The sequence below is a fragment of the Mesoplodon mirus genome, assembly GCF_964341445.2.
Source record: "Mesoplodon mirus genome assembly, chromosome: 4".
Classification (NCBI taxonomy): domain Eukaryota; kingdom Metazoa; phylum Chordata; class Mammalia; order Artiodactyla; family Ziphiidae; genus Mesoplodon; species Mesoplodon mirus.
The window spans coordinates 156,114,096-156,137,639 of record NC_138979.1 but is presented as its reverse complement, the minus strand read 5'-3'; the positions used below and the strand labels follow the sequence as shown (position 1 = coordinate 156,137,639).

Sequence of the window (23,544 nt, the reverse complement as noted above, 5' to 3'; positions counted from 1 at the left end):
CTCTCCCCGACCTCCACAATGTCGTTTACAGTGAGGGGGACCGACCGCTGGCTGCCCATCAGCGTCCACATTTTTCCTGGTGCTCAGCCAGGCTACGTTTCCCAGACTCCCTGCAGGGGAATGTAGCCATGTGATAGTTTCAGCCAATTAAATGAGGACAGAGGTGCTCTGAGCCATTTCCAGGTCCAATGAAAAGGCGTTAGGGATGGCTGGAGACTATGACACCAGGGCAACTTGGGTTGATAGCGAAAAATTGGCTGCTATGCGGTTTCCTGAATGACATATATAGGACTCTCCACAGTCAACCTGCACAAACAACCAGGCTTTGTCTCTTGTTCCCTGTCATCTCCCCAGCACCAGAGCAGGGCTTGGCACATAGTATATATCATCCAACATAAGACATCATTAGATATAGGGCACACCATTACTCTATGTACCACTAAGAAATAAAGGGTGGGGACTTCCCTAGTGGTGCAGTGGGTAAGAATCCACCTGCTAATGCAGGGGACACAAATTTGATCCCTGGTCCGGGAAGATCCCATGTGCTACCAAGCAACTAAGCCCATGCGCCACAACTACTGAGCCCACGCGCCTAGAGCCCATGCTCCACAACAAGAGAAACCACCGCAACGAGAAGCCCGCACACCGTAACAAAGAGTAGCCCCTGCTCACTGCTGCAACTAGAGAAGGCCCGCGCACAGCAACGAAGACCCAATGCAGCCAAAAATAAATAAATAAATAAATAAATAAAAGAAATAAAGGGTGCTGTCAAACTATGACACTATACTTGCACTTGGAATTTTTTAAATTAAATTTATTTATTTGGTTGCACCGGGTCTTAGTTGTGACACGCAAACTCTTAGTTGTGGCACGCATGTGGGAGCTAGTTCCCTGACCAGGGATGGAACCCAGGCCCCCTACGTGAGGAGCGTGGAGTCTTAACCACTGCGCCACCAGGGAAGTCCCCCAGAATTTTTATTTTACACTTATTGAAAGAGCTTTTTTAGATTTGGTTAGTCATAGGTTTTCATCAGATATCACTCTTGTGCATAATAAAATGGGAAATAGAAGTGAAATAAGTGAGCTAAGGCATTTCTAGAACTTCTCATCCCAAATCTGACTCCTCTCTCTTTGACTAGGAGTGACGATGACCACATTTTTTTCACACAAGGCCATCTTCTGAAGCATCAAGAGTGTCAGTGATGCAGCATTTCTCAGAAGAATCCGTAGGGCTTCCCTGGTGGTGCAGTGGTTGAGAGTCCGCCTGCCGATGCAGGGGACACGGGTTCTTGCCCCGGTCCGGGAAGATCCCACATGCCGCGGAGCGGCTGGGCCCGTGAGCCATGGCCGCTGAGCCTGCGCGTCCGGAGCCCGTGCTCCGCAACGGGAGAGGCCACAACAGAGAGAGGCCCGCGTACAGCAAAAAAAAAAAAAAAAAAAAAAAGGAAGGAACTAGGGGGCTTCCCTGGTGGCGCAGTGGTTGAGAGTCCGCCTGCCGATGCAGGGGACACGGGTTTGTGCTCCAGTCCAGGAGGATCCCACATGCCGCGGAGCGGCTGGGCCCGTGAGCCATGGCCGCTGAGCCTGCGCGTCCGGAGCCCGTGCTCCGCAACGGGAGAGGCCACAACAGTGAGAGGCCCGCGTACCGCAAAAAAACAAAAGAATCCGTAAAAGAAGTGTCATAGGTGCTGGGCTCTTAAGCCGGTTTTACAGTTGAGTGGATCAGCTCTATCTCAAGCACTGCCAAACAAGTCTGATTCACCAGCCCCCCGGCAACCATCTGATTCTTATCTGTTAAGTGCACCTCCATGAGTATTTCGGGATTTTTTTTTTCACCAAACTGTTGATGCGCATTCAGCACATTTTGATGCTGGGACTTCTGATGCCTGCAAAGGCAAGACACCCTCATCAAGACTGCTGTACGGCCAGCAGCAATCAAAAGCTGCCATCGAATTAAGATACATCCCAATTTCAGAGATTTTGAGTTGGGGTGAGTGTGTCATAGAATTTTAAAGAATATGATTGTAGACTCAATAAATATTTGTTGAATGAATGAGTAGGTGAATTCTAGTAGATGACTGAAAAAATGCCTTGACTTTCTTAGGAAAAGGTCTTCAGACTTTGGGATCACACAACAAGTCTGATAAAGCTAAGGTGATTATCCTCCTTTTTTGCAAATAACAGAAAACCCAAGCAAAATGACCTAAACTAAAGGAAAGATACATCAGCTCACATAACAAGGAGTCCTGAAATAGGCAGATCTAGTGTCAGTTAACTCAGCGACAACTCAGCAGGGACCAAGGCTCCTTGCCATCTTTCCGCTCAGTTACCCTAGGCACGCTGGCTTGGGCCTCAGGTCAGCTACCCCCACGGTCACAAGTTGGCTGCCTTAGTTCTAGGTGTCATATCCAGACATGAAATGTCCAGTGGAGGAAAAGGGACTGTATCTTCATTATGACTCTCTTTGAAAGTGAGAAAACCTGTCCCCCAGCAGACTTCTCATCTCACTGGCCAGCCTGGCCCACACCTAAAGCAGTCTCCAGCAGAGAAGTGGGGTCACCAGAATTCAAGAAGGATGTTTTTAAATTTTTTTAATTTTATGATGGAGTATAGTTGATTAACAATGTCATGTTAGTTTCAGGTGAACAGCAAAGTGATTCAGTTATACATATACAAGCATCTATTCCTTTTTCAAATTCTTTTCCCATTTAGGTTATTACAGAATATTGATCAGAGTTCCCTGTGCTATGCAGTAGGTCCTTGTTGGCTATCTTTTTTTTTTTTTAAATAAATTTATTTATTTATTTTTGGCTGCTTTGGGTCTTCGTTGCTGCGCGCCTGCTTTCTCTAGCTGCAGTGAGCGGGGGCTACTCTTCGTTGCAGTGCGCAGGCTTCTCATTGCGGTGGCTTCTCTTGTTGTGGAGCACAGACTTTAGGCACGTGGGCTTCAGTAGTAGCTCTCAGGCTTAGCTGCTCCACGGCATATGGGATCTTCCCGGACCAGGGCTTGAACCCGTATCCCCTGCATTGGCAGGCGGATTCTTAACCACTGCACCACCAGGGAAGTCCCAGATATCTATTTTGAATATAGCAATGTGTACATGTCAATCCCAAACTCTAAATCTATCCCTCTCCCACAAGAAGGATTTTGAGAGCATCTAATTTCACATCCTCATTTAATCAAGGGGAGGTCAGATGGCTTGCCCCTCTCTCAGGATTAATCACTGGCTTTACAGGAACATACGGGCCTCTAGATTCCCAGCCCGGGGCCTTCCCATTGGCTGCTTACTCCCACCCTGAGAGGATTCTTCTGTTCCGGAGGACACTGGGCTGGGGAGGGGGAAGGACAAAGGAAGGTGAGGGTCAGGAGACTGCTAGCCTGGAAGTGGTTGGAGACAGCAACAAAAGGCCTCCTTGCTTTGCAAAGCCCTTAGGATGAGAAGCTCTGACCCTCAGGACCTCCTGTACTGGACTAGCCAGACTTTCAGGAAGGAAGAGTTCTAGGGAGACTGTCAGTTACCAAGCCCCTGAATCAATCCCTTAAGAACCCTTGATAGAAAATATCTGTGTGGAGACTCTGGGCCTAGAACATAGAGGAGCTCAGTATATTTGTTGAAGGAAGGCAGGGAAGGAGGAAGCTCACTGAAAATAATTTACATGTAAAAATTTACATCTTTATACATAATATTCTACATACTAATATTCCACATTAATATTTACATATGCTAGAAAGAACACTGGCCATGAACTCAGATACCTGAAACTCCACTTAGAAGCTGTGTGACCTTGGGGATCATTTTTCTGTAAATCAAGGAGAGGGATGTTGTGAGGACAAAAAAGAGAAATCAGTGTGAAAGTGCATGGTTCACAATAGACTGAATACATGTTGGCTGTAGCAGAGACTTTTGTTTCATGTCTCAAAGGGGAGAACAGCTGGGAGACTCACACCAATAATGTGGAACCTCGGCCTTGTCACAAAGCCCTCCCTTTTCTTTGAGAGCCTCAGTTCACTTTCCCACTGGAATTTGCTGGCCCAGCTCAGAGCATGCTGCCATCTGCTGGGGAGAAGGAGGAGGTGAACACCAAAACATCCCTTAACACGAAACCACCACAAGGAGCAACCTGGAAAAAGGGAAGCATAGGGACCCAACTTCCGCTCAGCTGTGACTCTCTTACCCTTTAAGAAGGGCAGGGCCCTCACCCCTGGACAGCAATTTGTAAGAAAAATAAGATGTCTACCCATTTTTCTTTTTAAAAGTAAGTGATAGGATATTATTCAACCTTAAAAGGGAAGAAAATTCCTACACATGCTACAACATGGATGAATCTTGAGGACATTATGCTAGGTGAAATCAGCCATCACAAAAAAGACAAATATTGTACGATTCAACTTACACGAGGTAACTAAAGTCGTCACATTCATAGAAACAGGAAGTAGAATGGTGGTTACCAGAGGCCGGTGGGGAGGGGAAATGGAGAGTTGTTTAATGGGTGTAGAGGACTTCCCTGGTGGTCCAGTGATTAAGACTCCAGGCTTCCACTGCGGGGGGCACAGGTTCGATCCCTGGTCAGGGAACTGAGATCCCACATACTGCATGGCACAGCCAAAAAATGTTCATTGTAGCTCTATTTACAATAGCCCGGAGATGGAAACAACCTAAGTGTCCATCATTGGATGAATGGATAAAGAAGATGTGGCAATATATACAATGGAATATTACTCAGCCATAAAAAGAAACGAAACTGAGCTATTTGTAATGAGGTGGATGGACCTAGAGTCTGTCACACAGAGTGAAGTAAGTCAGAAAGAGAGAGACAAATATCGTATGCTAACACATATATATGGAATTTAAGAAAAAAAATGTCATGAAGAACCCAGGGGTAAGACAGAAATAAAGACACAGACCTACTAGAGAATGGACTTGAGGATATGGGGAGGGGGAAGGGTAAGCGAGAGAGTGGCATGGACATATATACACTACCAAATGTAAAATAGATAGCTAGTGGGAAGCAGCCACATAGCACAGGGAGATCAGCTCGGTGCTTTGTGACCACCTAGAGGGGTGGGATAGGGAGGGCGGGAGGGAGGGAGACGCAAGAGGGAGGAGATATGGGAACATATGTATATGTATAACTGATTCACTTTGTTATAAAGCAGAAACTAACACACCATCGTAAAGCAATTATACTCCAATAAAGATGTAAAAAAAAAAAGAATGAAAGAAAAGGGGGTGTAGAGTTTCAGTTTTGCAAGATGAAGAGTTCTGGAGATTCGTTGTACAACAATGTGAATATACTTAACACTACTGAACTATACACTTAAAATGGTTAAAATAGTAACTTTTATATATATATACATGTTTTTTAATTAATGAATTTATTTTTGGCTGCATGTGTCTTCGTTGCTGCGTGCGGGCTTCTCATTGCAGTGGCTTCTCTTGTTGCAGAGCAAGGGCTGTAGGCGCACAGGCTTCAGTAGTTGTGGCTCACGGGCTCTAGAGCGCAGGCTCAGTAGTTGTGGCGCATGGGCTTAGTTGCTCCACGGCATGTGGGATCTTCCCAGACCAGGGATCGAACCCGTGTTCCCTGCACTGGGAGGTGGATTCTTAATCACTGCGCCACTAAGGAAGTCCCCAAGATGGAAACTTTTATGTTATGTATATTTTACCACAATTAAAAAAAAACAGTAAGTGACAGGGATAATAAGCACATAGTAGGTGCTTGACTTCATGCAATAGAATCATAATAAATATTTGTTGAAGGAAGATGGGAAGAAGTGATGCCGACAGGTGATCTCAAGACGCCAGGGTGAATATGAGAATGGACATCTTCCCTTTCCCAGGACAGCCTTCCAAGTGACCTTCTTCTTGGGGTGATAAATCAGTTATCCTTCCTGCTCTCATCTCAACCCTAAACTTTCCTCTTCTCATCCCTTCTGACAACAGCATGGCTCCAAGTTCAACCTAAGCTGGAACGTCATCCCTGAGAAATGTATCTTCCTGGTCAGTGCTGTCGGTGGCAGCCATGTCTTTGTTGATTCCATGGCTGCGAGCTCTCAGATCATAGAACTTAAAAACTGCAAGGGCACTGAGCAGCCTCATGGGATTTAAGAGATTTATGTCCTATCTAATAAAAATATATAAGTACAAAAAACATTTAAAACAGTGGCTTGGGCTTCCCTGGTGGCGCAGTGGTTGAGAGTCTGCCTGCTGATGCAGGGGACACAGGTTCGTGCCCCAGTCCAGGAAGATCACACATGCCGCAGAGCGGCTGGGCCCGTGAGCCGTGGCCGCTGAGCCTGCGCGTCCGGAGCAACGGGAGAGGCCACAACAGTGGGAGGCCCGCGTACTGCAAACAAAAAACAAAAAACACACAAAGAAACAAACAGAAAAAACCAGTGGCTTATCAAAAGCTCCAGAACAGGAAGCAGTGAGACAACACTAACCAGCCCCACCCCCTGGGGAGCAGCAGGCAGAGTGTGGGACATGTTCCTCCCCTCAGCGCCTTGTGATGGGGTCACTGCTCTGCAAGAGGAAAGGCTCTCCTGTGGTCAGTGTCACTCCAAGGCACATCGGTCCTAGTTTTTGCCAGGATAACAGGGGAGGTTGAGTCTGTTCATAGCAGGACTCTCGGCCCAGAAGTAGGTGTCAGATCCTCCAGGGCAAGCAAGGCAGAGAACCTGAGCCCCAAACGCACTGGCTGGCTCTGCAACTGCCCAGACAGCTCCTGGAGCCCCTGTGGCCGAGCACTGGCCTTTGAGCAGCCCTGACTCACAGCAACTTCGCTGCCTGATTGTCAAGGGTAGCACAGAGGGAAAACCAAAGGACACACAGAATGCTGGACTGCATTGAAACGTTTGGTGGCAGTTGCAGGTGGAATTCATCACAAGGGGATGGAGTTTATTAAGACCCTCCCGCCCCCAGGATTTCTGGGCTTGGAGTGCTTCCTGAACTTCCCCTGAACAAATTTAACCGAGTGGGATGGAGAGGGAAGCTCATTTCTGGGCCAGAGGAGTTGGTAGCAATGAGTGGAAGCCCAAGTCTAGGGAAGAGAAGGGGAGATGGGATGTGCAAAGAATCAGGAGGACCAAACCTGGGGCACTACACCGCACCCATCCACAGCCACGTGGATGTTTGAACAACCAGTTTCTCCCAGTTGCTTTGGATGTCTGGGACCACTCCGGACCTCTATTTCTAAGTGGCAAGGACAAAAGGATAGCACTGTACCCTTTCCCAAAGCCTTGCAAAGGACACCCCTTCACCTCTGCTCCCAGGTGTGGGATGAGATAAGAGAAGTCAGCATCTTTCCCCCCCAAGAGTCAAAGCCATAGGGTTTCTGATCTTGGAGAGCCCTTGCTGCATCCTGGGGGTCTGAGTGGCTTCATCCTGGCTTAACACAGAAGCACAAGGGTCCCCAGGGACTGCTGGCCTTTATCCGAGGCCTCCTTTGTTTGATGGGTTTAATAACTACCTTCCAATTAGACCAAATCTGACACACCCTGGGCTCCAGCAAGTTTCAGTTTCACCTTCATCATTCACTGTAGGCTCCAAATCTCACGGGGATGGTACCCAAGCACCCACAGGCTGCCCAGGTCATGCTGGGCTGGGTGAGATAGGATGGATGGGAGCAAGAATCACTTCCCTCCAGAGACAAATATAGGCAGTGGGTCCTTCCCAGGGGCTGGGACCTGGAGAGTAGATCAGAACACAGTGTTTTACACTTTACAGATCTCTTGCCTCACCCATTAACATTTCACTGGAGAAAAGCACTAAAGCTAAGATGACCGTGGAAATACCATCCAAACTGGGACCCTTGTGATAACAAAAGGGGGAGTCATTAATAATTCTGCTGGGAAACAACATATAAAGGGCTACGATATAGATCACCCATTCCCCAGTGAAGGAACAGATCAAATAGGAGGAGAACCCAGTCATCAGCATTTCTCTCCCTCCCTTATGTGATTACAAAACAAAAGCATAAACCTCTCCTCATCAGAGCCGGTAGAACTGTCAGTTTCCAATAGAGACACTAAAACTAGCAAGCCATCAAACTAGGTACCCTTTGCCTGCCTGAGGCTATTCCTATGGGCGCAGTCAGCTCTGTCCCTTCTGGTCCGTGCTCAGATCAGAAGAAAATCTGGCTGGTAGTCCTTGTTACAAGGGGACAGCCAGGACCTCAGGGCGGGAGCACAGATTTTTCAGTTAATTATTAAGAAGCCACTGCCTGGAGGTGCAGCGATGGGGAGTACTTCCTCATAGGGAGGGAAACGTGTGTGCAAATGAGCACAAGCAGGCAATTCCCTAATTCCACATTCAGCCTGCAGGGGGCAACATCTCTCTAGCAATGACCACAGTGCAAGCGACGCTGCAGGGAACACTTTTAATCGGCCAAGAAATAGGGTTTTGTTTCTGTAAAAAATCAGATCCATATATTTCCAGTAAGTAATTTTCACCCCTACATATTTTCACATAGAGATGTTACTCTTTTTCTATTTACAGTGCTAGGTACAGAGTAAGTTTTTAACAAATAAATACTTATGGATTGATCAGCTGGTTGAAGATAACACAGGCTTGCCTGAGGCGTGGAAAGTACAGGGTGAGATAGGAGGAAAGAAATTAGAGACTGGCGAATGTGCATGAGAAAGCACTTTCCTCTCTGGTTAATAGCTTGCCCAGGCCGGGAAGTGCTTTTGAAAATTTCGGAAAGATCTCTCTCCAAGAACAAACCATTATTAATTTAATTCTTTAAAAACAGAAAATAAAATAGTAATCTTGGTTTCTAAAGTTTCCTCATTTTAAAGTCCATCCTACATACATGTTAGATCAATGAGTTCCAGGTTTATGCAGGTTTCTACACGTTTAAAGCTTTTACATTTAGACTCATGCCTTTCAGATGCATTGATTCTGAAGCACCTCCACCCCTATTCCCACCTAGGCTCGTAAGAGACTGGCTGAGGTCATCCAAGTCCACCCACCGCTGAGAAGGGACTGATGAGGTTCATTTCACCAGGCAGTCCTGACCGCAGAGCAGGGCAGCCTGCCTGGCCTTGGCTGGCCCAGCCGTAGACACGCCCATGTTTTGAGTCGTAACATTCCTTTTCCCACAGAACAGGCTGCAGGCCCCTGCCCTGCAGCCATCTGTCCACCTCTCAGACTGGGCTCCACTGTCCAAGCAGCAGAGAATCAGCACCTTTAATACGACCCGTGCCCCTGAGCACCCTGACCCCAGGGAGACGCCTTTACTGGAGAGACCAACAGACTCAGGCAGTTTCGGAGGGAAGGCCTGGAGGGAGAGGAGCCAGACAGACAGTCTGTCCACGGGTGAGGGACACACAGTCCTTAGCACCCTGGAGGGCAGTGCCTCCCACAAAAGCTGCGAACAGATGTTTCAGCTTCGCCTCTGATGACCCTGGGCCAATGAATGGCCCCCCCATCTTCCAGGGCTCGTGGTCACATTGTTTCACTGGGTAAAGCCTCTGCAGGAGAGGAGGCAGCAAGGTGACCGAAGGAGGGACAGCTGGGAGGCAGACCTCTGGGGTCCCCCAGCCCAGCAGGGCCGAGGCAGCCAGAGGGAGCAGCCTCCCTGCCCGGCCAGGAGTCGATAATGCAGGAGTCCGCTGCCTTCTTCCACTCCCTGACTTGCTGCCTGTTCTCTGGCAGAGACCTCAGTTTCGCTGCTGGCCACAGCTCCCTCCCGCCCAGGGCCCTCGGTACACACACAGGAGGAATGTCAGGGCCACATCTTCCCAGGAGGGCGCGGAGGCTGCAGGTGGGCGAGTCCCCCTGAGGAGGGCAGGGAGCAGGTGGCCCCACAGCCAGGGCCCGGCCCCAGGAACGGTGTGTCTGGCGAGGGTGGTAGGCCACCGGCCCAGAAGCGGCTGTGCCAGCTCCCTTTCTTCCCTGCCCCGCGGTGTGGTCAAAGAGGGGCCTTGACCGAGGGACGCCTGTGGATCTCAGAAGCAAAGAGGGTTGGGAAGCCCTGGAAAGCAAGGGTCAAGGTGGGGAGGGCGGCAGAGTCACAGAGAAGTACAGCAGGTGGTGGTGGGCCCCGCCCAGCCCACTCCCTGGCCAGAGAAGTCTCTCGGTGCCGCCAGGCCCCATCCTTGCTTCACCATGACAACCAGGCAGGCACCCAGCTTGGCCTGACCTGACCCAAGGGTAGGGTCTGGGGTGAGGGTGAGGGAGGTGGCGCCCCTGTCCTTTGCGGGTGAGGTTGGCCCCCACGTGGAGCGCTGGCAGAGAGGAGCCGCGTGGAGTCGGGCCTCCCCCTCCCCCTCCCTCCTGCCCCCCAGTGAGGAAGGACCTGGGCGGCGGGGAGGGCCGCCCATCACTTTCCCGCCGGCGGAAGCTTAGAGGGGGCTCCAGGCTGGGTCGCCATGATGTGGTAGATGGATTCGCGGAAGCGCTGGTCCCGGCTGAGCCGCTTGGCCACCTCCTTCAGCTCCTCCATGTTGTTGGCTTCCAGCTGGGAGGTCATGAAGGACTGGGACGGCTTCACTGGGGATACGGTGGCCCCACGGGCCGGCCGTGAACAGCCCTCCCTCCACTGGGGCACAGCCCTGGCCCCAACCCCAGCCCCCGTCCCTCGGACCCCATCCTCCAGCCCCTCCGGGTCCATGGGCTTCCATGACCCTGGGAGAAGCCCAAGGCTTGGGGAGCCGGGCTCGGGCCACACTCAGGGCTGAGCCAGCCCCTCTCCCTCCCCGGCCTGCCCTCTTCCTGCCTGGTCACCGACAGCCCGGGACCGTCCCACCCCCCAGGGCCCGGGGAAAGCCACACCCACCGTCATTCCAGGAGGTGCTGGACCTGCGCCGGTGGAAGCGGCAGCTCTTGATGCGGCGAGTGGCCGCCTTGTGGATGTACACGGAGTTCTTCATGATGACCGGCATCTTGGCCTCCAGCTCCGCATTCCGGATGCACTCTTCAAAGAACCCTGCGGCCGCAGTTCCACTGCACCCTCCCCTCCTGCCCGCCCCTCCCCTCCCCAGGATCCTGGTGGGGTGGAGAGGGAAATACGTTGACCCCCATCCCTTGGGAGACCTGAGTCACCTGCCAAAGGGGGCAGAACTTCAGGCTTTCCCCCCACCCCGGATCCAAGAGCCAAAGGCAGCCACGCCCAGGAGGTGCCCATCAACACCTATGGGTCACCTAGTGCACACCAGGCCTGAGTGGCGCTCCGGCCCCAGGCCGGGCTCCGCAGGGCCTGGACGGCTGGGCAGAGCTCGAGGGCTGGGCTGGCGGTGGGGGCAGGGCTTACTCTTCAGGTGGCTCACGTCAGCCCGCATCCTCTCCTCTTTCTGCTTGTTCCGCACCTTGGAGTTGAGCCCCTGTTCCAGGCTCCGCAAGGCCCCCTCTGCCTCCCGCAGACGCCTCTCCAGGTCCATGCGGACCTTCACCTCAGCCTGAGGGGAGAGGCAAAGAGAGGGAAATGGGTCCTGGCGGGGCAGCTACCATCCCTTGGAGGCCTTGCCTGATCACCCCTGGCTCAGCGGGCTTTCTCGCCTCCAGACTGGGATGGAAGTTACTGCATCCTGCTTCTTGTCTTACGCCCTCCACCCGATGGCCGGGACTCAGCCCCTGCACGGGACAGGTGTCTCCAATGATGCCCCGCCGCAGGTCAGGTGCAGGTCAGGCTCGTGGTGGCTGCACTGCCTGCACCTGGCTGGTCAGATTGGCAGGGCTCATTCAGGAAGTTGCCCGGTGAGGGCAGGGATGTGAGGGAAGGGTCTCCAGGTGAGGGAAGTAAGCCTCCAGGTGAGGGGAGGGCCCCGAGCACCATGCGCCCCCAGCGGCCCAGCACCTTGAGCTCGCGCTCAGCCTGCAGCTTCTCCGCCGTCAGCTCCTGCAGCGAGTTCTGCAGCGCCTGGGACTGGCTGGAATAGAACTCCCGCTCCTCCTCCAGGGCCCGCGAGCGTTCCTCGTTCTCCTTCATCCTGCCCCGGGGAGAGGTGCTCACTCAGGGCCCACTCACCAACGGGGCCTCCAGTGGGAGGGCAGCCCCTCGTAGGGACCTGGCTGGAGAAAGCCTGAGACCCTGCTTTGTGAGCCCCAGAACTGGCTGGGTCCTGTCTCCCAGGTGGTGATGGGGGTAATGTGGTCAGTGAGGGGAGTCCTGGGTCCATGTCTTGCTAGTTCTGTGAGCTCGGGGAGGTCCTCCAACCCCTCCAAGGCTCAGTTTCCTCATCTGTAAAAAGGGGCTGAGAGGTGGCTTCCCTGGTGGTGCAGTGGTTGGGGGTCCGCCTGCCGGTGCAGGGGACGTGGGTTCCTGCCCCGGTCCCGGAAGATCCCACATGCTGCGGAGCGGCTGAGCCCGTGAGCCATGGCCGCTGGGCCTGCGCGTCCGGAGCCTGTGCTCCGCAACGGGAGAGGCCACAGCAGTGAGAGGCCCATGTACCGCAAGGGGAAGGAAAGGAAAGAAGGAAAAAGGAAAAAAGAGGGGGAAAAAAAAGGGAAAGAAGAAGAAAGAAAGAAAAAAAAGGGGGGGGCTGAGAGGACCTGCCCAGCCTGTCACAAAGCTCTGTTAGACAGGCCTAATGACTGTCTGTATGGGTCACACCATTGCAAGAGGCAATTATCAAGTCTGCTTAGGATAGTGAAAGATTGCTTCCCATTTGCCTGGTGGGGAAACTGAGTCCTAGCCAAAAGGAAGTGAGTGACCCATTTGATCGAGGACAACTAGAACCCAAGAGCCCAGGTGTCCAGTTCACGGAGAGTTACCTCTATGGACTCAGGGGTTTAGGACTCCCTCACCGCTTCTCCGCCAGGAGCTTCTCCTCTAAGAGCTGCTGCATCTTCTCCTCTATCTGCCTCAGGTTGCTATGGAGACCCCCACTGGGAGGGGGCTGCTCGCTCTGATTGGCCAGTGTCTGCAGCTGGTTCTCATTCTCCTCCAGCATTTCCAGGGTTTTCTTCTTCTCTATGGAGAGTTCCTGGCATGGAGGGAGGGGAAGAAGAGAAAGAGCCTAAGTCAGGTTCTCCGCCATGGCTGCCCTCACCTGGATTTCAATTCCGGGAAGTGAGGCCCTCCTCACTCAGTCCTCTGAGGGACACCTGAAATGTCTTCATTCTTCCCTGAGGTAAAAGGCCAGCGAGAATCTCCTTCCTCCCACTGAGGCAAGGCTACTCCTCCATCGAGGAAGTCAGGGAGGAGCCCAGCTCGTGGCACTGGACGTGGACGGGCCACCTACTACAATGGGGACCCAAGGCTCAAGGGCATCATGAGCTTCTGGGGTCCTTGTTCCTCCAGGAACAAGTGAGGGAGTGTGCTGGGCTTGTGTGAAGAACACCCAACAGGAACCAGCCCAAGAGCAGACTTAGACATTCTCCCCACTTATCAGACTGGGATCTTGCACTACTCAGAAATTCTGGAGTTGAAACTACCCATGAGAACGACCTCCTGTGGTAAGACAGGGAAAGATAAACAAAGAAAGGCACCACAAAGCCACAGTCAGTCAAGGAGGAATAGAAACCTTGCAATCTGCAAGGCAGTTCATGAATCTGGTAACCATCACGGATCTCCCACGACATGCCAGGCTCACTCGAGGTGCTGGGCTTGGAGAGAACTTAAGATGCAATCTAGTGAAGCTTACTGTTTGGAAAACACAACCTCATGTGTCAAGTGCATGAACAGATGTACAAAGTGCCGTGGGGACCCAGAGCTCAGAGCAAATCCCTCCTTCGAAGAGTCAGGGAAGCTTGACTACGGTGATATTTGAGCTGAGCTTTAGAAGGATGAAAGTGTTCTCTAGGCAGAGAAGAGGTAAGAGCACGTTCTGGGGGGAAGGAGCAGCGTGGGCAAAGGTGTGGAGGATGGAGGTCACGGCTTCCTCGGGGCACATGTGTTCAGTGGTTTGAAGTAGACGTGGGGATGTCATTGTGCCGGGTGTGGAGGGACAGCAGAGGGAGAGGAGACAGGAGGGTAGCAGAGGCTGGGGCCAGAGTGTGCACCTGGACGCCCTGCTAAAGAGTTGGCACCTTGTCCTTGACACATGCCCCCTCCTCCTCCTCCCTCGCTGTTTCTGTATCAAGTGGAGGTGATCTGGCAGTGGATTTCCCCTCATGCTCAATTTCACCGGGGAACAGCTAAGTGAATGAGCCGCAAGAAGGAAGTGGTGGGTGGCCGTGCAGCCCACCCTAATCGATCCTCCATCGAGTATAAAAATATAAGCACTGGGGCTTCCCTGGTGGTGCAGTGGTTGAGAGTCCGCCTGCCGATGCAGGGGACGCGGGTTCATGCCCCGGTCTGGGAAGATCTCACATGCCGCGGAGTGGCTGGGCCCGTGAGCCATGACCGCTGAGCCTGCGCATCTGGAGCCTGTGCTCCGCAACGGGAGAGGCCACAGCAGTGAGAGGCCCGCGTACCGCAAAAAAAAAAAAAAAAAAAAAAAAAATATATATATATATATATATATGAAAGCACTGAAGAAGGTGGATTTCCTAAGGCCACGGTCATAGCCAGGGCAAACTTGAATTTGCCCTTCTGGGTCCTGCTTTGAGCCTCAAGTGTCAGCTGGGGTTCCCAATGGTCCACAGAGAAGAAACCCTTTAGATCAGCTCCCCTTCGTGGCCTGTTTCCCTTGCAGATAACTCTCTGGGGCAACACTGTTGGAAAAAACTCTATCACGTGGCCCAACCAACCATGGCTCCCTCCAGGCAGCCAGCCCACCAGCGGCCCCTCACCTCCAGCATCTGCTGTAAGGACTCCGTGAGGTGCCTCAGCTCCTTTTTCTCTTGCTCCACACCCTTGAGGCATCTTGCAGTCAGTTCTAGCTCCCTGCAGGGACAGAGGGCTGGGTATGGCAGTGCCCACCCCTCCCAGGCCCCTTTGTGACTTCTGCTTCACAGAAGCCTATACGGCTTCCCTATACAGCTCAGAGGGCTCTTTGGAAGGCCAGCCCCTCACATGGCTGGGTGCTGCCAGCAGCTGGAGGAGCCCAGGATTGAACGGAGGAGATCCCGGCCAAGCCGGGCTGAAGTCACTTGCTCCAGGTGTACATGAATCTGTCAAAATAAATCCAGGGCCACCCCAAGGGCAAAGAGGGGCACTGGAGAAACAAAGGCCTCACCCTGTCTTCCCTGGACAGCCCTTGCTACAATCTGCTCACTCTGACATGGGACATGGCTGAGGCCCTTCTCTGGGGTGACAAACTCCTTGCTGCTGTCTTAACAAGCCTGGGTCCCCTTGGGCCTTTATACCCGTTTTCCCTTCCTCCTGCTTGTGATGCCTTTTCCTTCTCCTACCCATTTTCCAACTCCTACCACCCTTCAAGGCCCAGCACAATCTAACCTCTGTTGAAGCCCACAGGGATCACACATATATCTTAATTTCTATAAAACAGGGGCCTGTACTATGCCCTTGAGCACCTGTTTGTACATTATTGTAAACATTGTTGATGTTTCCTGGGTGTGAGTATGGTCTTCCCAACCAGATCCTCAAGGGAGAGAGGGCTTATCTTCCATTCCAGGGTCTGACACAATTCTGGAAGTGAGCAGGTGCTTGGTTATTGGTTGATGAGAGTCTCTGAGCTTCTCCCTCCCCAAAACACATGTCTAATAACTTTCTTTTTTTTTTTTTTTTTTTGCGGTACACGGGCCTCTCACTGTTGTGGCCTCTCCCATTGTGGAGCACAGGCTCCAGACGCGCAGGCTCAGCGGCCATGGCTCACGGGCCCAGCCGCTCCGCGGCATGTGGGATCTTCCCGAACCGGGGCACAAACCCGTGTCTGCTGCATCGGCAGGCAGACTCTCAACCACTGCGCCGCCAGGGAAGCCCCTAATGACTTTCTTTTATAAAGTTGTTTCAAGAACACTCTTTCTGGGCTATCACTGATAATCAGTAGTGATGATGGTGCTGGTGATGATGATGATGGCGATGATGATGGTGATGGTGACAACAACCAGCACCATCAACAGTAACCAGAGCAGTTGTCTCCAAATTCACGGATAGGCTACATAGAATGACCTGGAGGGACTTCCCTCATGGCGCAGTGGTTAAGAATGCGCCTGTCAATGAGGGGACACGGGTTTGATCCCTGGTCCGGGAAGACCCCACATGCCGTGGAGCACCTAAGCCCGTGTTCCTCAACAAGAGAAGCCACCACAATGAGAAGCCCGTGCACCACAATGAAGAGTAGCCTCCCCTCGCCACAACTAGAGAAAGCCCGCAAGCAGCAATGAATAACCAACGCAGAAAAAAAAAAAGGAAGAGAAAGAGTAATGACCTGGAGAACTTCTTAAAGTACAGTAAGTCCCCTACACATGAACCTTCAAGTTGCAAACTTTCAAAGATGTGAACATGCATTTGCATGTCCAATCACGTAAGTTAGTTTACGTGTCTGGTGTATATTGTCACGTGCGTGCATCCTCTACAAATAGTTGTGCTTTTGTGTACTTTACAGTACTGTATAGAGTACAGAGTACAGTATCTTTATCTCAAGCCCAGGAAAGAGCTACTACCCACACATCACTGGATCGTTTTTTCAAGAGGGTAGATAGAACTGAATCCAGCAAGGAACCAGAACCTGTGCCATCAACGTCAGGCGTGAGTGAAATTGCAGCTTGTCTCCTATTGCTGACGATCCTTCAGCTCTACCATCTCCCACCTCCTCTCCCTCCTCCAGTCAGTAACTCTTCTTGCCTGTTCACTCGATGCCAGCCCCTGCATGCCAGCTGTTGTACTGTACTACTGTACTTTTCAAGGTACTGTACTGTAAGATTAAAAGTGTTTTCTTTATTTTTTGTGTTTGTTTTTTATGTATTATTTGTGTGAAAAGTATCATAAACCTATTACAGTACAGTACTATACAGCTGATTGGGTCAGTTGGGTACCTAGGCTAAATCTGTTGGACTTACAAACAAATTGGACTTAGGAACAAGCTCTTGGAACGGAACTCGTTCATGTGTAGGGGACTTACTGTATAGATTTCTGGGTCCTACTTTCAGCAGATTCTAATCCTCTTAGATGATTATAATATGCAACTGGGTTTGCAAACCATACACAGACTAAAGATCCCAAGGGACAGACATCATTAGCCAGAATGTGAAGAGACTGTGCAGGAAAGACAGGGAATGTTGGGGATTTTGGCCAAGGGCACCTCCAGACCAGCCTGACCTGTCTGCCCCGGGTAAGGGAGGTTTGCCCGAGGCAGGAGGGGGTCGTTGCTCATGGGGATTTCTGATTGCACCTGCCCATGCCTCATGCTCCAGGGTGCAGAAGTGGCCCATCGGTGTGGGGTCTGCAGCTTTTTCTGGGCACACCCCAAGGCCCGGACAGATCCAAAGCAAGTCATCAAGCAGTGAGGATCTCCTGGGGGGAGGCCTCTCCAGCCTAACGGGAAACATGGGTCCTATGTGTCCTAGCCTGGGTGCACCTTGTCCCCGCCCCCTGCCTCCAGGCACCACCACCACCTCTTTTTTTGTGTGTGTGGTACGCGGGCCTCTCACTGTTCTGGCCTCTCCCGTTGCGGAGCACAGGCTCCGGACGTGCAGGCTCAGCGGCCATGGCTCACAGGCCCAGCCGCTCCGCGGCATGTGGGATCTTCCTGGACCGGGGCACGAACCCGTGTCCCCTGCATCGGCAGGCGGACTCTCAACCACTGCGCCACCAGGGAAGCCCCACCACCACCTCTTGATCTGCTCCTGTTCCATCTTCAGCTCCTGTACCACCTCCTCAAACTGCTGCTTCTCGGCCTCCAGCACCTGGTTCAGGCGCTCAAGCTCCTAAAGAGAATCAGAGAGGAAGAAAAGAGTCACAGGCAGCAAAGGGCTCCTGAGGTCAGGAAGCCCCCCTATAACCCAGGGTACCCTCTGGGGTTCAGCACAGTCTGCACCAGACTTGGAACTAAGCCCTGAGGAGCCCTGGTCCCGTTCAGTGACACACAGTCTCAACGAAACCGAGAGCTGTGATGAACTGGGCTCACTTAAAACACACTTAGAATATATAGACATACATGTGTGTGTGTGTGTGTGTGTGTGTATACAAATGAATTACTTTGCTGTACACCTGAAACTAACACAACATTGTAAATCAACCATACTACAATAAAAATTTCAAAGATAAATAAATAAAAAATAAAACAAAACAAGAACACACTTAGCATGCTGAGCTAGGGTTTAGAAAGGATCCCAACATTATTTCCTGCGACAGGATGTGATGATAATTCTAGATGTCTGCTCCACCGGGCAACTCCAGTCACTCACACCCTAAGGCGTGTTGGCTGGCCCCCAAGCCCTGGAGGGAAACGTGTGTGTGTGTATATTTCCATTAAACATCCCTGGAGTGGCATCTGTTAGAAGCGGCAAAGGAAAGCTAGTCCCAATCCCAAAGTCAGAGAGTAAAGCCTTTTTCCTCAAGGCATCCGGGAAACAATGAGCACAGGTGGCTGTAGCCTCCCCTGGACTCACCCCCAAGGGAAAAGTATAGCCAGAAAGCCCAGGACAAGCTGGCCCAGGGAACCAGACCAGTCCCTTCAGGATTGCCAGCGAGCTCAAGTGTTTTCCCAGCAAGCAGGTGCCCCCCAGGGGTTCTGTTTTCCTGGGGTTCAGTGGCAGGTGGTATTGAGGGGTGCACTGCAAGCGAAGGGTGGTTAGAAGCATCTTGTGACAACTGTTTCGTTCTTCCACATTTTACGCTGTGGGAGGGTATTATTTCTAGATCCACTTTCTCTCTCATCTTCTAGCTCCAAATTACGCCCTCATTCTTCACCCAGGGGCTTTGTTCTCAAGGATAATGGAAACCCCACCAGGGAGTGGGGCTGCCTGTAGGGAGAAGTTGCCCTTGGCTTTGAGGGGAATCAGAGAAGGAATAAAACCCGAAGGAAAGGGAAGAGTCCGATTAGTGACCCTGGGGTCACTAAAACTAATGGTTTCAAAGAATGTTCAATGACATGGAAAACTGCTGAAGGTACAGTGTTAATGAAGGTAAAATGAAAGGTATCATGAAAAAGGCCATAAAACTGAATATCTGATATGATCCTATTATGTTTAAGATATATATGAGAATATTATATAGGAAAAAAGACCAAGGGAAAACACCAAAAAGTTGACAGTAGGGGCTTCCCTGGTGGCGCAGTGGTTAGGAATCCACCTGTCAATGCAGGGGACACGGGTTCGAGCCCTGGTCCAGGAAGATCCCACATGCTGCGGAGCAACTAAGCCCGTGCGCCACAACTACTGAGCCTGTGCTCTGGAGCCCGCGAGCCACAACTACTGAAGCCCGTGGGCCTAGAGCCCGTGCTCCGCAACAAGAGAAGCCACCACAGTGAGAAGCCCGTGCACCACAACGAAGAGCAGCCCCCGCTCGACGTAACTAGAGAAAGCCCGTGTGCAGCAATGAAGACCCAACACAGCCAAAACTAACTAAATAAAATAAAATTTTAAAAAGTTGACAGTAATTACCAATCAGTTGTGGGGTTAAGGATAAAATATGTTTTCTTCTTCATGTTTTCCAAATTTTCTACAAAGAGCACGATTTCTACCATTAGGGGTTAAAGTTCTATACTAAAGAGGAAAAAGAAAGAAAATCTCCTTCCTGGTTGCTCCCTTCCTTTCCACCTTCCATTTCATCTGTATGATTCTTTTTTTTTCTTTTTTCTTTTTTTTTTTTTTTTTTTTGCGCGGGCCTCTCACCGTCGCGGCCTCTCCTGCTGAGGAACACAGGCTCCAGACGCGCAGGCTCAGCGGCCATGGCTCACGGGCTCAGCCGCTCCGCGGCATGTGGGATCCTCCCGGACCAGGGCACGAAGCCGTGTCCCCTGCATTGGCAGGCGGATTCCCAACCACTGCGCCACCAGGGAAGCCCCTTCATCTGGATGATTCTTAAACGAAGCTGATGTCCAGGTGGAGCCTAAGAATGCTGACTGGGGTGGAACACACAACCTGTAAAGCTGAAGCAGCCAGAACTTTCTGTTCATGCAGCCCAAGACGGCATGAGTGTTTGAGTCACCGCTGCCATGACTGAGGTCAGCTAAGACCCCCTGCAGCTGAAGACTTTCTCCACCACATCATGCTTGTGCTTCTGACTCTTGCACCTGACTTAAGTTGCCAAAGTATGAGGTTGGAAAGAAGGCACTAGACGGCAAATTCCAGCTCCATGGAAGGAAGAGCTTCCAAATAGTGGAGCAATAATGCAAAGGATACCTTCGGAGGTAGCGAGCTGCCCATGCCAGAATCAGCATCAGCATCCACCAGGGAGGTCGGCAGAGAGCCTCACCTTGAAAGGGGCTGTCCTTTCCAGCTCCAAGAGTCTGAGTTCTGACTGGGAGCACCCCGCATGGCAGGAACCCTGCCTGACTTGGCCCTGGGCATTTCTGATTTCCCATGTGCCTGTCCACATGCAAGGCTGAGCTCTCACAGTTCAACCAGAAAAGGGAAGGTAGGCAGGCTGCTCTCCTCCAGGGGATAAGAGTGATGATAGGGGAGCCAGGGACACCTGAGGGACCTGCACCCAAGGAACGGCATTGTCTTCTGACCCCAGGGCAGAAGAGCCCAGGATGGCTCCCTTTGAACTCTCAGCTCGTACCCCAAGAGCTCCCCGCCCTTTCTGCCAAGTGGAGGATGTCAGAGCTGCACCATCACACAGTGCATATCTGCACAGGCCTTACTGGTCCACAAAGCACTCCCTGGCTTCTATGTCACTGAGCCCCTCAGCAACCTGAGAGCTAGCCAGGCACAGCCACGGCTCTTACTGGAGCATCACAGAGCTGAATTTGTCCAAGGTCACACAGTCAGTGATAGACTGGTACCAGACCCTGAGTCTCCTTTTAAACCAGACTGCCTCTTGGAGACCAGAGAATCTTCAACTTCTCCCTGGGCCATTTTACCAAATGCCTTTCTAAGTGGCCCAGGCAAGGTACTCCCAGACCATCTCTGTGACCTGGAGTGGAGACGGGAAAGCTGAAGGGGGCAGGTGGATCCATAATATAGATGAACAAGTTAAGGAAGGAAAACCCTTGACAGAATGACTCAGTGAGTTCTATTCCCAATCTAGAGCACAGAGCTGACACTGGAATGAGAACCTGAGCACATCCTCTCCCTCCTGCCAGCCCAGAGTAGCCTTCACCAAGGTGGACCCAAGCTGGACCCAAGTGAGTCTTGCTCACATTTTGTACCCAAAACCCAGGAAGTTCACAGCTGGCAGGTCTCCTTCCTTCAGCGAGCTATGGCTTTAAGCAATGTCTGTGAGCAGTGGGTCTCTGCTGGCCTCATTTCCTGGCTAAAGACCTAGATAGAGTGTCTAAATTTTCCTCGGGCTGACTGCCGTCCCAGATTTAGTCTCTCTGATGGATAAGTCTGTCTCTCTCTGCCAGCGGCTGTGTCTGTCACTCCATCCCATCCCCTGGCTTCCTAAATTGCCTGCTTTTAAGTTGCTGACAATCCACCATAAGTCTCACTTTTCAAAATGTACAGAACTGTATGAAGATAATGCCAACATTCTAATGTGGGAAGAACCCAGATGACAGCCCGGACCCAGAGGCCCACACACTGCTGGCGGGGAGAAGGCTCAAAGCAGTCATGATGCCAATCCTCAGATCCATGCAATCCTAATACAAATCCTCAACAGATTTTCTTTTCTGTTTGTTTGGGTTTGGGTTTTTTGTTTGTATGTTTGTTTTGTAATTGACAAAATGATACTGAAGTCCAGCTGGAAGAAAAATTGGGCAAGAATATCTGATACATTTTTGGAAGAAGAAAAAGGAGGGTGGATTGTCCTACTGGATTAAAATCAAGATGTAATGTACAATTATAAGAATCAAAAATATTCATTCATCGAGTCATTCCACAACATTTATCAGGCACCCATCCTGGGCCAGGTGTTCTGCCAGGCCCCGGGAGAGTTTGGGGTGCTACAGGGCCATGATGCTTCTTGACTGTCGGGCCCGTTTCCGAGCCCAGTGACGGGGGGTTTGGAAAGGGTGAGGAGTTTGGAAGAGTCAAGTCAGAGAGGCAGGCACTGAGCCCAGGCTGATGGGCCCAGCCCTGGACTTGCCTGGGAGAGACAAGGAACAGGCACCAAGCAAAGAGAAGTGGACCAAATCAGGCCCTCCCTCTGCAGGCACCTCAGGGTATGCCACTCTGGGGCTTGGGGCTCAGGCAGTTCAAGTGCAGGATGGGCTAATTAATGATCGTAACACTAACAAACGTAGATGTTCATTAAGCACATACTATGTGCTAAGCGCTTTCTATATAACACCTCATGGAATCCTCAAAACATCCCTGATAAGATGGGTTCTATTATTATCCCCGTTTTTCACATGAGACTATTAATGTTCAGAGAGGTTAGGTAACTTGCCCAAGGTCACACAGCCAGAAGCAGTGAAGGTCCAATCCAGACACAGGCAGCCTGACTCCAAGTCAGCATCGCTAACCACTACCCTTCCCTGCCCTTCAGGGGTGGCCGTGATTTCTCAGAACAGGCAAGGCCCAGTGCTGCATGGAGATCCCAAACGGCATGGACTTCAGCTGCCCCTATCTTCAAATGAGGCAAGGGTCTCCTTCACGCCACAGCCTGCCCCCAGCCAATGCTTGGCCTCCTTAGAACTTGTATGTTGACATTTAGAGGATGAAGGAACCTCTGATATCATCCAATCCCATCACCTTTATGGTGCCAGAAGCCCCGTTATGGATGAGAAAGGCCACCGCAGCCTCCTGTGAATATCACCAGTGACAAGCAGCTCATGACCTCCTGACACAGCTTATAAAATTTTTGAATGGCTCTTTCTCTAGAAAGTGATCACCTACCCTTTTTATTTTCCTCCCCCGGGACAGGCAAGGAGAAATACACGTCTTGCCAAGAAGCAACAGCAAGTCCCAAGCACTGTCATCTCATTGGCCTCCCTGCTCTGCCCGTCTGATTTCCCAGCAAGTTGTCTGGGTGCCCATCTCCCCTACACCACTCCCTCATGCCAGGAACACAAGTCAGTACACTGTGGCTGTGAAAGGGCCCACCGAGCGGGAGGCGGCGGGGAGCAGCCTCGATGTGCCCCTACCTCTCTCTGCTCCCTCTGAAGGCAGAGTTCTTCAGTCTCTTCCATCAGTTTGTCTGCCAAAGCAAGCACACACACTGTCACGAAAAGCTCACTCCAGACCGAGTCCTGAGGGGTCAGTGCCTGCGATCACCTCATCACCCCCAGCTCCTCCCAAGGAAGAGGTCGGCACTGCCGTGCCCAGGCCAGACAGAGCGGGTGGGGCAGCGCCCGGGGATGGAAGCTCCATGCTGGCCCGAGCTGCTACACTCCTGTCCCGGCACTGTCCCTGCTTTGTGCATTCATAAGACAATGACAGCTCATCTTCGGAAGCTCAGGTGGATCTCTGCACCCCGGGGTGCTGTTAGCCTCTGTGCTGGTGTCTGGCTAGTGAGGCAGGGCAGGTCCTGGGGGCAGAGGGCGTCTGGAGCAGGCAGAGGGGAACCAGTGCTGGGGCCCCACTTGTCTAAGCAGGGGAGAGGGTCCCAGGCAAAGGACCGACCTCCCAGGCTCACCTTCTTCTTTCTCAAACAGAGCATGCCTACCAGCCAGTCAGGAACACAGGGGCCTAGAACCTTAAAGTG

The 23,544-nt window shown here is 51.7% G+C and overlaps 1 protein-coding gene across 1 annotated transcript in view; it reads right to left on the bottom strand.

The window, feature by feature from the left end:
* Window positions 1-10,326: 10,326 nt before the first annotated feature.
* PLEKHD1 (pleckstrin homology and coiled-coil domain containing D1) overlaps window positions 10,327-23,544 on the bottom strand; it is a gene marked incomplete at both ends in the record, with an annotated part of 28,875 nt that continues 15,657 nt past the window's right edge. Inside the window, 8 exons of the mRNA XM_082617998.1 lie at window positions 10,327-10,496; window positions 10,783-10,932; window positions 11,257-11,401; window positions 11,800-11,932; window positions 12,750-12,928; window positions 14,679-14,772; window positions 17,623-17,717; window positions 22,985-23,037. Of these exons, the coding sequence (XP_082474124.1) occupies window positions 10,327-10,496; window positions 10,783-10,932; window positions 11,257-11,401; window positions 11,800-11,932; window positions 12,750-12,928; window positions 14,679-14,772; window positions 17,623-17,717; window positions 22,985-23,037 (1,019 nt within the window). The remainder of the gene's footprint in view (window positions 10,497-10,782; window positions 10,933-11,256; window positions 11,402-11,799; window positions 11,933-12,749; window positions 12,929-14,678; window positions 14,773-17,622; window positions 17,718-22,984; window positions 23,038-23,544) is intronic.